This window comes from Brachycentrus maculatus, unplaced genomic scaffold (assembly GCF_059751285.1).
Source record: "Brachycentrus maculatus isolate JH-2025_06_01 unplaced genomic scaffold, ASM5975128v1 h1tg000602l, whole genome shotgun sequence".
Lineage (NCBI taxonomy): Eukaryota > Metazoa > Arthropoda > Insecta > Trichoptera > Brachycentridae > Brachycentrus > Brachycentrus maculatus.
This window is the reverse complement of record NW_028281341.1, coordinates 535,069-549,844: the sequence shown is the minus strand read 5'-3', so window position 1 is coordinate 549,844 and position 14,776 is coordinate 535,069. Positions and strand designations below refer to the sequence as shown.

The window sequence follows — 14,776 nt, the reverse complement described above, 5'->3', positions numbered from 1 at the left end:
CATAGATTTAAAAATATTGGGAAAAAACTGCCATTTGTCTTGTCAAATCGTGTTCAAATTTGAACTTTCGGTCCATTCGGTTTGTCTCGTAAGTTTACAAGAAAATTAATACCGAAAATGGAAAATAATAGTGAAGGTAAAGAAAATTCGACTCCTCACAAAACAGATGATGTAGAAAGTGTTATATTGCAAAAATTGAACACCATAACTAAAAATAATTCGTCCGCAACGAAGGTAAAATGATAAATTAAATACTGGTAAATGATGGTATTAAATGGTTGTTACTTTCCTCATTTAATAATCAAATTATTTTCAATAATATTTTTAATCAACTATTTTCATGTTAACTTTACCACGTTTTGTACCTAATGTCGGATTCTTTTGACGCCAAAGTTCAATATTATCTGTTTTATAGCCTCCGGAGATTCAAGACTTTTGTATCGTAAAACCTATTAGCAGAGGATCCTTTGGCAAAGTTTTTCTCGGATACAAGAAGACAAATCCTGATCAACTCTATGCTATAAAAGTGATGAAAAAGTCAGAAATGATCAACAAGAATATGGTGTCTCAAGTAGTTACTGAACGGAATGCTTTAGCCCTGTCAAGAAGTCCGTTCTGCGTTCAACTATTTTATTCTTTACAATCTGCATCTTCAATTTATCTTGTGAGTAAACATCGAAGGGATTTCCGTCTTTATTTTTTTATCCACCTATCAAATAAAATATTGAAATTAGTATATTTCGCTCACTCCTTTCAACAACGTCATATATCAAAAATCGTAAATTTTCAGTTGTGCATGTTTGAGGAATGACCAGAAAATGTTCTATATCCCAGCAAAAGCGGCATATTTTTAACTAAATATTTACCTGCTACAGGGCAGAAAGTGTTGTTTTTGCATTTTGAAGAAAAGGTATTGTTTAATTATTTTTTTAAATGTACTAAATATTTTTCAAATGGAGAAATAACATTCAGATTTTACCTAAAAAGATCTGTTGCACAGTAAAAAGTTCAATAAGTGGCTTGATATATATTTTTAATACATTTTATTATATTTTTAAACTCTAAAAATGAAAAACCAAGTTTTTTGATTTATGATGTTGAAAGGAGTGAGTGATTTGTGTGAGCTGTCAACTGTGTTCTATATTCTGAGGGCATTTTTCAAACTAGTTTCTCATGTTGATTTAACTCATAAACTGCCTTTAATTTACTTTCATGTAGTCAAGAGATTACACATTATTAACCTTCCCCTCCCGGTGATATGTATTTACTACAACTCTAGTTTAAAAATGAGAATATCCGTATAAAATATGATAGATACGTGTTGAGAATTTTTTGTATTCCTCCGTAATGCTATTACGTGTTAGATAAAAGAATTATAATATAAAGTTATTCATAAAGAATTATAATAGAATGCTGGGAACAAAGTGAATGGTGCACTGAAATCAGTTATAGCAAATAAAAACCTATCAGCGGAAGCTAAACTGGCAGTGCACAACGGAGTCCTGGTTTCAACTCTAATGTATGGAAGTGAAACATGGAGTTGGCAAAAGAAGGATGAAAGTTGACTGAATGCAGTCGAAATGCGATCTCTCAGAAGAATGTGTGACAAAACGATGTATGATAGATGTGCGAATAGTGAAATAAGGAAGGAATGCAAAGCTGAGATAAGCATTATCGATAAAATTAAGAAAGGTGTGTTGAGATGGTTTGGACATGTAGAACGAATGAGTGAGGAAAGAACGGTAAAACAAATTTATGAGGCGAATGTTAGCGGGAAAAGAAGCAGAGGAAGACCGAGAAAAACATGGCACGATCAGGTATGCCAAATTACTTGAAAGTGGTCAGGTTAGGAGTCGTAACAATCGGCGGGTATGTATGAGGAGATGCATGAACGTGGAAGAGGCGAAGAATGTTTGCAAGGACAGAGTGGTGTGGCGCTCTATTCTCTCTGCCTACCCCTGCGGGGAAGCGGCGTGATGGTTAGTTAGTTAGTTAGAAATAAATAAATTGTAAAATACATCGGGATAGAGTCACCAATATACAGACGTTTCTCAGAGTATGAGTTCGTGCCGCACCTTACGTACACGCGCACACGGCTTTATAATTTTTCGGACGATCTCATTTTAGTTGCCCACAAGACGCTGTCCGGTATGGTTGTACCGCTGCACTTGCTGTGGCGGATACTTGCGATGTATTTTTTTTCTTTTTTAGGTACTTTTCAGAGCTAACCTTCAAAATTGATACATTTCAATTTCAACTATGGTCAATAAAAGCAACATTTAGGAATATTGACATTTTTCCCGTTTTTAAATCACATTTTCGTATGGTGTACAATATACATATCACCGGAACCCTCAGAGGTTTTTAGCATCGTAAGGGAAGGGTTAAAGTTAATTGTTGGTTTTCGGTTAGCTGCATTTTTAATCCTTCACTAATCTACAAATGCAATGTGACATTATGTAAATTCAATTAACACCTAAAAAGTATTTATGTATTAATTTTAAATCAAACACAGATTTTTTGAGTCTACTAAGTTGTATTTTATTAACAAAAAACACATAAAAAATTATATTGTGACAATTGTTTCGCCTTGTTAGGGCATTATCAAACATTCGTTTGAAAACACGGTAGCTAAACACGCTGACCATTACACCTCGGAGGCGGGCTATGCGGAGGCACTATGTATATGAAGAAAACCCTTATCCGCACCCCAATGGTGCATAGGGTACTGCTTCATATGAACACAGTGTTATCTTGATCGTTTACACACGAAGGAAAGGTGATCAGCCCTCCGCTTCAGGTACCAGTCCAGGGTAATATTGAATAAATATTACAGTGAAAAAATCATATTTATTTGACCCCCCTGGGAATCGAACCCGGGACCTCCAGAACGGTAGCCGAGCGTGCTGACCATTACACTACAGAGGCGGACACTATGTATATAATGAAATATAAATAAATATGTTTGAAAAACATTTTCAGGTAATGGATTATATGGTGGGAGGTGACTTGAAATCTCTTTTAGGAGTTTACGGCTACTTGGAGGAACCGATGGCTACATTTTACGGCGCGGAAGTTATCCTAGCCCTGGAGTATCTACACAGCCACAATATCGTGCATAGGGATCTGAAACCAGACAACATGCTGCTTACCATGCAGGGTCACGTTAAATTGACTGATTTCGGACTATCAAGAATAGAGATCCAAAGAGGTAAGAGCTTTGTTATGTTTTATTAGTATATAATCACTCACAATCACTACAACAGCATTCAAACAATGCTACATGTCACTAATAATATAATAATAATAAAACCCTTATCCGCACCCGAATGGTGCATAGGGCACTGTGTCATATAAACGCAGTGTTATCTTGATCGTTTTTACACATGAAGGAAAGGTGATCAGCCCTCCGCTTCAGGTACCAGTTCATGGTAATATTGAATAAATATTACAGTGAAAAAATCACTTATATTTATTTTACCCCCCTTGGGAATCAAACCCGGGACCTCCAGAACGGTAGCCGAGCGTGCTGACCATTACACTACGGAGGCGGACAAAACATGTCATGTCACTACCTAGCACTATTCTTCTTCTTCTTCAAACCCTTATCCGCACCCAAATGGTGCATAGGGCACTGCATAGTATAAATGCAGTGTTATCTTGATCGTTAACACATGAAGGAAAGGTGATAAACCCTCCGCTTCAGGTAATATTGAATTATTGTCCAGGGTAATATTGAATAAATATTAGAGTGAAATAATCACTTTAAATTTATTTGACCCCCCCCTGGGAATCGAACCCGGGACCTCCAGAATGGTAGCCGAGCCTGCTTACCATTACACCACGGAGGCGGACAAAAAGCACTATTCACACACTTATAACTGCATAAAATGTTGATCACATGTGATTTTGGTCGGCCTGAGGACCAACATGCACTAGAGATTGCAGATCAAACATGCACTAAGGAACCGAGGTCCGACATGCACTAGGGGTGTTAGTCAAAATACGTCGGATTTATATAAGTTGAAAGGAGTAGGCGGGGTTTAAATTGGGTGTTGATAACTCTAGCTTATTAATGTTGAATCAAATAATAGGACTATGAGGAAAATTAATTTGATTATTTATTACAGGAATATTATTTTAAAGTGTCTTCCGAATGTTAAAAATGTTTATATATTAATTTTAAATCAAACACAGATTTTTTTTGTCTACTAAGTTGTATGATATTAAAAAAAACACATAAAAATGTTACTCAGTTTTAACCATTTATTATATGTATTAAATATTGTTACTCCAGTTACTGTTGAAAACGATATTAGAATCTGTGAGATGATTGGCAAATTCAGAGAAGTTATTACTGTCGAGGCATCTTATCGCTCACTCCTTTCAACAACGTCATATATCAAAAAACTTGATTTTTCAGGAGATCGTTTTAAAAGTTTAAGAATAAAATGAAATTTATTAAAAATAAATACCAAGCCACGTTTTGAACTAAAACCTGAAGGTTTTTTCTCTATTTGAATTTTTTTTTGGATATTTTAAAAAATAATTAAAAAATACCCTTTCTGCAAAATGCAAAAACAGCACATTCTGCCCTGTAGCGGGTAAATATTAAGTTACAAATATGGCGCTTTTGCTGGGATATAGTACATTTTCTGGACATTCCGAAAACATGCACAACAGAAAATTAACAATTTTTGATATATGACGTTGTTGAAAGGAGTGGGCGTTATGTGTTCTTTTATTCTAATATTAAAATAACGTGATGTTCTACCAATATCTTTTGATGGACACGAATCACAATTTGTCTCGATTCTGATTAAAGATCTGGAAATGTCCGACTTGATGAACTGCACGCCTAACCTCAACGCGCGGACTCCCGGGCAGCTGTTGTCTCTGACTTCGCACTTGTCCTTTGGTTCCGGGGGCCCTCTGGGAGGCGCAGCTGGCTGCAAGGGAAGCTGCAACTCCATCGGATCTCCCATGGCCATGGACCCCAGTGAGAACCTTCTTCACACGCTCGAGGAAAGCAGTTAGTATTTTTGGTACCTGTATTTATTTAGATTGGCAGTGACAAGTAAATTGAAAGCTTTTAAATGTAAATTCACAGTAAAATCGGGATACAATTTTATATTGTTTCACATTTTCAATAAATTTTGCAACTTAGTTCAACAAAAAAAATTGCTTAGCTAGAGCGATCTGTCAGGAAGCCTAGATGCTTCTGTATCAGATCTGGGCATGCGGTGGGACAGCTTTCAATATAGTTAGTACTTTTGGTGTTCTCTTATTGAACCTTGAAATTTATAGAAATCAATTTGACATATCAGCTTAGATGAAGAGGTATATGGAAGTCTGGGTATTTGCAAGGTTTATCTTTTCAAAATAAATTTTGTCAATACTAAATAACTTGGATAATTTGTTTTATTATTATTATTATTTATTATTCTTCGATTCCCAGGGGGGGTCAAATAAATTATTTTAATATAAGTGATTTTAAATATAAATGATTTTTAGCTCTAATATTTATTCAATATTACCCTGGACTGGTACCTGAAGCGGAAGGCTGCTCACTTTTCCTTCGTGTGTTAACGATCACGATAACACTGTGTTCATATAATGCAGTGCCCTATGCACCATTGAGGTGCGGATAAGGGTTTGAATTGAATTGAGTTATTTCTATTAGCACAATTTTAACCGATTTTTATGGATTTAAAAGTTATTTAAGTAATATTTCTAATTTATTACTACTTCACGAACTGTATTGGTTAAGCTTTCCCGAAAGGGTAGAGTTTACACTCTGTCTACTCATGTCAACAATTTAATGTGTAATATGGCTCCAGAGTATCTAGAAGAGCTGGGCATTCTAGACAAATTGGTTGATAGACGTTTCAAGCTTTCATCGGCCAAAACAACTGCTATGGGTAAAGTGATTTTACCAGCTCGCAACCAGCGCACTAAAGTTGGTAAGTGTGCCTTTGCTGTTGTGAGAACAATGGCATAGAGTGCTCTTCCAACGGTAGTTAGAAACAGTGAGGGAAACTTTAGGAAACAACTAAAAACAAATTGGTTTCCCAAATCATTTCTACAATCTCCTTTTCCCCAATTACAGTGGAGCATCCTTGAGGTAATATTTGATGAAAATGGCGCCATATAAATCATACAAAATTATTAATATCATTTTTAAAGTTCTTAGTGGTAATATATATATTCATATTATTTTTTTGACATCTCATCAAAGATGAAGAAGAATATGGAAGTCTGGGCATTTACGGGGCTGACGACCGTCATAGGCTGGTTAAAGTGATCACTTTACACACGTGTAACATTCACCAATTTTACCCATTATTGACAACCACACTACTCAAATTCTTGGAAGTTCTATATGTATATATGAACCAATTTTTGAAGCATTGTTCTTGAACTTCAGAACTTCACTAGAGACATCTATTGGTGAGATGAAAAGAAGCTTTTGTGATTTTTTGAACAAGAACACAGATTTTGTGAACAAGTATTTAGATACACTCAAAATGTTGTAAATAATATATATTGTTTTTGTAATAAAATGAATTGTTAAGTAATATATCCAAAATAAAACAAGGTTTGTTGGGTTGAATTCTACATTTATTTATGTATGTGTTAATACGTGACGCGTTTCGTCTTCTTAGGACATTATCAAACACAACAATTCAATATGGAAAACTACCAACTGTTTGCAGTTATAATAAATAATTTTTTTTTCAGATAAGCGTGGTATCAATTCGCTGTTCAAGAATAGCATTATGAATGATTTTATGAACCGAAACTCTGGGGAATTGATGAACAACTCTCGGATGTCTGGTATTATGCCGTTCCACTCTGCCGAGAACATGACGCTGGATAACACTCCAAACATACACAGCATCACGGTAACTTTACTAGTGTTTACTCATGCAAAGGCATGAAACATAATTCCCAATGGGCACAGTTTGCTCTGCAATCTAGTTAATGGCTTCTGTGACAGATGTTACGCTTCTTTCTATCGAGTATATTATCATTTACCACAGTGGTTTTTAACACTTGAGTAAATTGGTTTGCAATTGTTTTATTTATGAATAAACCATGTCTTAACACAAGGTGAATGCCGAAACAATAAATAACATATCGCTCACTCCTTCAACAACGTCATATATCAAAAATTGACAATATTCAGTTGTGCATGTTTTCGGAATGCACAGAAAATGTACTATATCCCAGCAAAAGCGGCATTTTTTAACTTAATATTTACCCGCTACAGGGCAGACAGTGTTGTTTTTGCATTTTGAAGAAAATTTATTGTGTAATTATTTTTTTAAATATACTAAATATTTTTTTAAATGGAGAAAGAACCTTCAGGTTTTACCTAAAATAATCTGTTGCACAGTAAAAAGTTGTATAAGTGGCTTGATATTTATTTTTAATACATTTTATTATATTCTTAAACTTTAAAAACGATCTCCTGAAAAGTCAAGTTTTTTTAAATATATATACGTTGTTGAAAGGAGTGAGGGATATCATATACCACTGTGATACCCTCATAAAAAAAGGGGTTTGAATGGCATGAATACAGTGGGTCTGGGCGTTAAATAGTAGTAAAAGGGGAAATTTTGGAACGGGTACCGTATTTTGTGGACTATACGATGCACCTTTATTTAAGCATTTTTTAAAAAAAAATCCTTAAAAAAAAGTATCTCAAGTGTAGGACTTTGCCTTCGTGTAATTTATAATAAAATTAATACTACGTTGGGTTGGAGCAGTTCCCTATACACTATGGAGTCAGTAAAAAGTATATGAATTGTACGTGGTCAATAATTAGGCCAAACATCTCCTTTGAGATTGATTTCATTTGTATTTGTCCGCCTCTGTAGTGTAATGGTTAGCACGCTCGGCTACCGTTCTGGAGGTCCCGGGTTCGATTCCCAGGGGGGGTCAAATAAATATTAGTGATTTTTTCACTGTAATATTTATTCAATATTACCCTGGACTGGTACCTGAAGCGGAGGGCTGATCACCTTTCCTTCATGTGTTAACGATCAAGATAACACTGTGTTTATATGAAGCAGTGCCCTATGCACCATTGGGGTGCGGATAAGGGTTTAATAATTCATTTGTAGTTGTGTTCAACATGTTCATTTGTGTTTGTGTTCAAGGGAACGAGTTCCCTCAGTTCCTATCACACTTGCGAAAGTTCCGGTTCCACAACATCACAAGAGGTGTCTTCGCAAATGAATGGTACGCAACCGACTTCGGAGGAGTCCAAGGATTACAATGACACCAATAATTCTACCAATACTTCTTGTAAAATGTGTCTGAAAGAAAAGGGCACATTCTCTCCAAGTTTTGTCAGAAGAAAACCATCTGATGTGACTTCTCCGCTGAGTAGAATACGACCATTTAAGAGACCAGATAACTATCGGTAAGAATTTTATTTTTATCATTTTCTTGTGAACTCGTTTACTCATTGAGAATTCTTCCATAACGTTTCCAATGCTACATAATATGTAAATCATTTCGATATTAGCACATTTTTTTACGGGAAAGGCTTAAAAGACCACACTGTTGGTAGAGAGCGGGAGGCGCTTATAAGCGTTCTATTGGTTTACTTTTGGTAGAGTGCGAGAGACAGCAAAAAACATTGTATAGATCCTAATTCGATTTCCTGTTACTTGTGATTAGTGTACTACATAATTAGGGTCAGGGTTAATGAACGACAACAATTAAAAGTTGAACTTATTTCATATGTTAAACATTAGACATATATTACATTTTAAAATTATTCAATATCTTTTATTTGTGGATAGCATTGAACAAAATGAAAATATTTATTTTATCTCTTCACTATATTCTATATAATTGATGATTTTTTAGGGGAATGAAGCGAAAGCGCGTTCTGGGAGACACCAGTAACATTTCGGAAGATGAAAACACGGATCGGGTGGCCTATCTGACCAAACCGGGTCCCGGTGAACTGCATACGGGATTAACGCAAGAAATCTTGGTCATGGAACTAGCGGAGTGCACGCCCAAACGCAAAGCGATGCATCTCAGCCCCACCGCAGTGAAGAAGATCAGTCCATTGAAAGGAGTTTTAAAAAAGAGGTAAATACAAAATGTTTTTTCAACAGTTCATAAAATACCAGAGGTATTGATGACGTTTGTAACTTTTTTTGTATTATGAACCAAAAAAAATTCTTTCACTTTTACTTATATGCACCCAATTCTGAAACTTAAACTGATTAGCTTATCTAAACTCTCTTGTACATACTTTTATGTAATTAGACACAGAGTCCGTCTGCGTAGTGTAATAGTCAGCACGCTCGGCTACCGTACTGGAGGTCCCGGGTTCGATTACCAGGGGGGTGGGGTTGGGTCAAATAAATATAAGAGATTTTTTCACTCTAATATTTATTCAATATTACCCTGGACTGGTACCTGAAGCGGAGGGCTAATCACCTTTCCTCCATGTGTTGACAATCAAGATAACACTGCATTTATATGATGCAGTGCCCTATGCACCATTAGAAATGATTTTTTATTATATGTTTTAATATTTTTCTTTCCGTATCCTACCTTCAGACTAGTCTCTGAAATAGAGGCTTTGTCAATGATTTCTTTAAAAAAATATCCGTTTTTATTTTACTTTTTACAATCGTAGATGGCTTTCACAAGATGATGTACATCCTAATGTGATATTCTCAACGCCGGTATCCTCCACCAAGAAGTCTCCGTCGGGTGATGCGAATAAAGTGGCAAAAGCAACTAGATTCAACCTCCCGTTGAATGACACAAACCCATCTGATCTTTCCCAACTGGCGTCCCAGAAAGTTCAACCGTCCACAGTAGAGTGTTTTCCGCCTCGAACAATGAAAATGGTATGAAGCTTCTGTGCTATTTTATTTTCATACTAATTTACTACCTCTCAACATGATATTCATTGTTTCAATTTCAAAATTTATTTACTCCACCCAACATGACATTATTCCTATTTCAAATCTGATTTACTTTACCCAGCATGACATTATTCCTATTTCAAATCTGATTTGCGTTAATCAACCATGCATGACATTATTCCAATTTCAAATCTGATTTACGTTACCCAGCATGACATTATTCCAATTTCAAAACTGATTTACTTTACCCAGCATTCCAATTTCAAAACTGATTTACTTTACCCAGCATTCCAATTTCAAAACTAATGTTTGCCATGTACATAATATAAATGTATACATTCTCTGTGTGTATCTCTGGACAGATTTCATTACATTTTTATTGCTTTGTGTTTCATTTAATACAAAAAAATTAAACGCAACCTTCACATTTTTATGCAGGCTGTTTACAGTTGTGGCCCCAAGGATCTTTTTTTATTTGTAATTTGGCAGTCAATGTGTTAACCTTACTATAGAAATTGTAATATATCTATCAATTAGTACTGCAAACAATTGAAATGTACAATTTCTCGTTTGATAAATTAGAAAAAAATCATTTTATTACGATGATCTGAATTTTGTTTAGTTTAGTGTGTATATTCTAAAGTAATTCAAATATTTTGTTCAGGAAGAGGCAGTATCTCCGATAGAGGGAGCAAAGAGTATCGGAGCTGTCCACACCCCGTACAGGACGCCCAAGTCTGTGAGGCGAGGACATAAGGCTTCCGATCAGCGCATCCTCGGCACACCCGATTACCTGGCTCCTGAACTACTACTGAGGTATGACATATTAACACGTCGACTGCCAACTACGAGATAACTCTTAGATTGCGTTCTTTGCTAGGACTCCGACTACGAGTTATATCATACTATATATAGTTTATTTGCCATATTCGTGCAGCTTTAATAAAATTCCTAGTATATCAGTGCTAATATGGATAGATAGATGACCCTTGGGTAATGAGCAAAAAATCAATGGTGACTTACCTGAACAGAAAATGCAATTATGTACTTTGATTAGAGTTATCAATAACATAATATGATTAAATGAAATTGGCTTTTTAGACCGGAATCTGAAAATTGCCGTGACAGTCAACGTGTTAATTGATTGAGATGCTGAATATTCTATGTGTGATGTAATGTATTAATATCTCGGTCTATTAAACTCACCAGGAGATTGTTTATAAATGAAAAATGTAGTTACTTGATCACAGATCACAGTTTATTATTATTTTAAGTTATAAAATAATATATAGGTAAGAACTCTAAAACTAAACTCTTTTAAGAATAATAAAAATCACTCAATCCATTTGACAATAATTTTGTCACACGAAGATCGTGGTTGCTGGCGGCAAGTGTCTCTGTGGATGAAGGAAAGAGAAAGATAGCATGTGCGTGGGTGTTTTTATGCACTAACAATCTGGTAACAACCAGAGCTAACAATCTGGAAAAATTTAAGCTGAAAGAATATAGATAGAAATGTTTTACTAATTTCCTTTTATATCCATATTGTGTTAATGTTTACATATCGCTCACTCTTTTCAAGAACGTCATAAATCAAAAATTTGATTTTTCAGGAGAACGCTTTTAAAGTTTAAAAATATAATACAATGTATTAACAATAAATATCAAGCCTCGTATTGAACTTTTTACTGTGCAACAGATCTTTTTAGGTAAAACCTGAAGGTTTTTTCTCCATTTGAAAAATATTTAGTATATTTAAAAAAAAAATTAAACAATACCTTTTCTTCAAAATGCAAAAACAACACGTTCTGCCCTGTATTAATATATAATATTAAGTTAAAAATATGCCTGTTTTGCTGGAATATAGTACATTTTCTGTGCATTCCGAAAACATGCACAACTGAAAATTGACGATATTGGATTTATGACGTTCTTGAAAGGAGTGAGCGATATATGTATATACTAATTGCATGCATCAACTCCTCAGGAAAGGGCACGGTCCCGCGGTGGACTGGTGGGCCATGGGAGTCTGCCTCTACGAGTTCATGACCGGAGTGCCGCCCTTCAATGACGAGACACCGCAAGCTGTGTTCAATAATATTTTGAATAGAAGTAAGCTACACTTTTAAAAATCAATATCTGCACACTATACTCATTTTTTAAACCGTTTAACTGCTAAAATGTTTTCTTTAAAGTATGCTAAAATTGTTGAAAACTTGTTTGCAATAATGGTTCATTAAAATTAAGTTTATTGAATTTATCCGCCTCCGTAGTGTAATGGTCAGCATGCTCCGCTACCGTTCTGGAGGTCCCGGGTTCGGTTCCCAAGAGGGCAAAATAAATATAAGTGATTTTACCATTGTTACATATATTCAATATTACCCTGGACTGGTACCTGAAGCGGAAGGCTGATCACCTTTCCTTCATGTGTAAACAATCAAGATAATACTGCATTTATATAACGCAGTGCCCTATGCACCATTGGGGTGCGGATAAGAGTTTTATTATTATTTATTAAAATTAAGTGGATTGAAGGGGGATAAAAAAAAGATTTTTACAAATTAAAAATGTATTTTTATTTTTTGTCAGTATTTCCAGTGCCGAAAAACGTCGGGATATCGATGTTTTTCAAAGTATACAAGAGTCGATATATATATTGCTTCTCAGCAGTCAAACGGTGAAACATGTTTTTGAGCGCAAATATTATAAACAATTGTTCCAAAATGATAATTTTGTTTGTTGATTTGGCGTTTAATTTGTAGAACTCCATTTTAATTTATGTATTAATTTTTAAATCAAACACAGATTTTTTGAGTCTACTAAGTTGTATTTTACTAACAAAAACACATAAAAAAATAATATTGTGACAATTGTTTCGCCTAGTTATGGCATTTTCAAACGAACAATGATATTCATTTGAAAATGCCGTAACTAGGCGAAACAATTTTCACAATATTAATTTTTTATGTGTTTTAGTTAATAAAATACAACTTAGTAGACTCGAAAAATCTGTGTTTGATTTAAAAATTAATATATAAATTATAATTTTGACTGGATCCTGATAGTATTTTTCATGTATGGCCATCAAATTAAAGAAATTGAATGATTGACTAGACCTAGAATGGCCCGAGGGTGAGGAGGCCTTGTCTCCTGTGGCCATGGAGGCCATCGAGAGCTTCCTGACGATGGATCCCGACAAGCGGCCTGACGCTCCCATAGTGAAACAGCTGGCACTGTTTTCTCACATCGACTGGGAGAATCAGCTCAGCGCCAGCCCGCCCTTTGTGCCCAATCCAGACGATGTGTACGATACTGGCTATTTTCAAGGTAACAGATTCTGCTATGCGGCTTGAATTATTGGGGAAAAGAAAAGATGGCATGTGATGGAATGAAAGCTCATTTCATAAGCTAAAGCAACTAAAATTAAAAAAATATATATATTTGTAATTTTTTTTTTTAAATATTGTTTTTTTTATGTGTTAAAACTGTAAAAAAAACTTTATAGTTTGTTGACAAAATAACTAACGCAATGACGGAAGCTGGGAATTCAAATCCATTAACATATAAAATATAACTCTTGGTCATGATCTTATGATTGTGATTTTATTTAAAATCTCTCAAAATTTTCACTAATATTTCTCATAAATCACATTTACCGCTAATTTAAACAACACGTGAAAACGTATCACTGCCAGACTACATATTTGAATTATTAAAATGTATTAGTAATTATGAATATGAATTATTTCATGGTACATGTCGGTAGATACTTATAATTTGAGGTGGGAGGGCATGCGTCGTATGCTTGGCACAATGAAAACAACAATCGCAAATAAATAATGAACACGCTGCATGTGTTTTTAGCATGTGGATGGCATGTGCCATGGACATGCTGGGCGTGTTCTTAGGGCAGAATGTTATAAAATTAGTTTTTCATTTGAATTATGAGCTTGTACTGTGTATGTATTAAAAACCTACAATTTCCATACTAACATGTATATTTTTTTTCCTTTTTAGCTCGAAACATTCTGCAGCATTTAAACGTTTCAAACTTTGAAATATGATGTTGCTCACAAGTTTTCTAGGATGAAAGTTCCTGTGCTGCTTTGTCTAGTCCGAGATATATATTTTTGATCAGGAGATATGTTGACACATCGTGAAGCACATATAATGCGGCAATTTTATTTAAGGCTTAGAATTTTTAATTATTGATGAATCTAGTTATGAAAATAATTTTAATATATACATGTATCTATGTTATAGGCTATATGTTATATATTTTATTTCTTACGTAGGTATAACTTTTCTGAGAAAAGTTTTAAATTATTAGTTTTGCCTTATTGTGGACTACATTCAGATGACATATGGCTCACTTCTTTCAACAACGTCATATATAAAAAATCAACAATTTTCAGTTGTGCATGTTTTTGGAATGCCCAGAAAATGTACTATATCCCAGCAAAAGCGGCATATTTTTAACTTAATATTTACCCGCTACAGGGCAGGAAGAGTTGTTTTTTGCATTTTGAAGAAAATTTATTGTTTAATTATTTTTTAAATATACTAAATGTTTTTCAAATGGAGAAAAAACGTTTAGGTTTTAACTAAAAAGATATGTTGCACAGTAAAAAGTTCAATAAGTGATTGATATTTATTTATTTTTAATACATTTTATTATATTTTTAAACTTTAAAAACGATCTCCTGAAAAATAAAACTACATTGTGACGTTGTTGAAAGGAGTGAGCGATATGTTAATGGCTGAATACACATCAATGTATTTTTTTGCAATTCCAAAATTTTAATCTGCATATTTCTGAAAATTGAGGTGTAATATCTTTGTATTGGTTTTCATTTGAGATTTTGGTAAAT

The 14,776-nt window shown here is 34.5% G+C and overlaps 1 protein-coding gene across 1 annotated transcript; it reads left to right on the top strand.

Annotated features, from left to right (window-relative positions):
* The first annotated feature begins 52 nt into the window (after positions 1 to 52).
* LOC148301129 (serine/threonine-protein kinase greatwall-like) lies at positions 53 to 14,314 on the top strand. Its single transcript, XM_088273756.1, has 12 exons — positions 53 to 234; positions 416 to 664; positions 2,983 to 3,211; positions 4,826 to 5,032; positions 6,742 to 6,905; positions 8,166 to 8,431; positions 8,884 to 9,114; positions 9,671 to 9,887; positions 10,570 to 10,721; positions 11,893 to 12,017; positions 13,020 to 13,232; positions 13,923 to 14,314. Exons 1-12 carry the CDS (start codon positions 118 to 120, stop codon positions 13,967 to 13,969), a joined length of 2,217 nt encoding a protein of 738 aa, XP_088129882.1. The 5' UTR covers positions 53 to 117; the 3' UTR covers positions 13,970 to 14,314.
* The last annotated feature ends 462 nt before the right edge of the window (positions 14,315 to 14,776 follow it).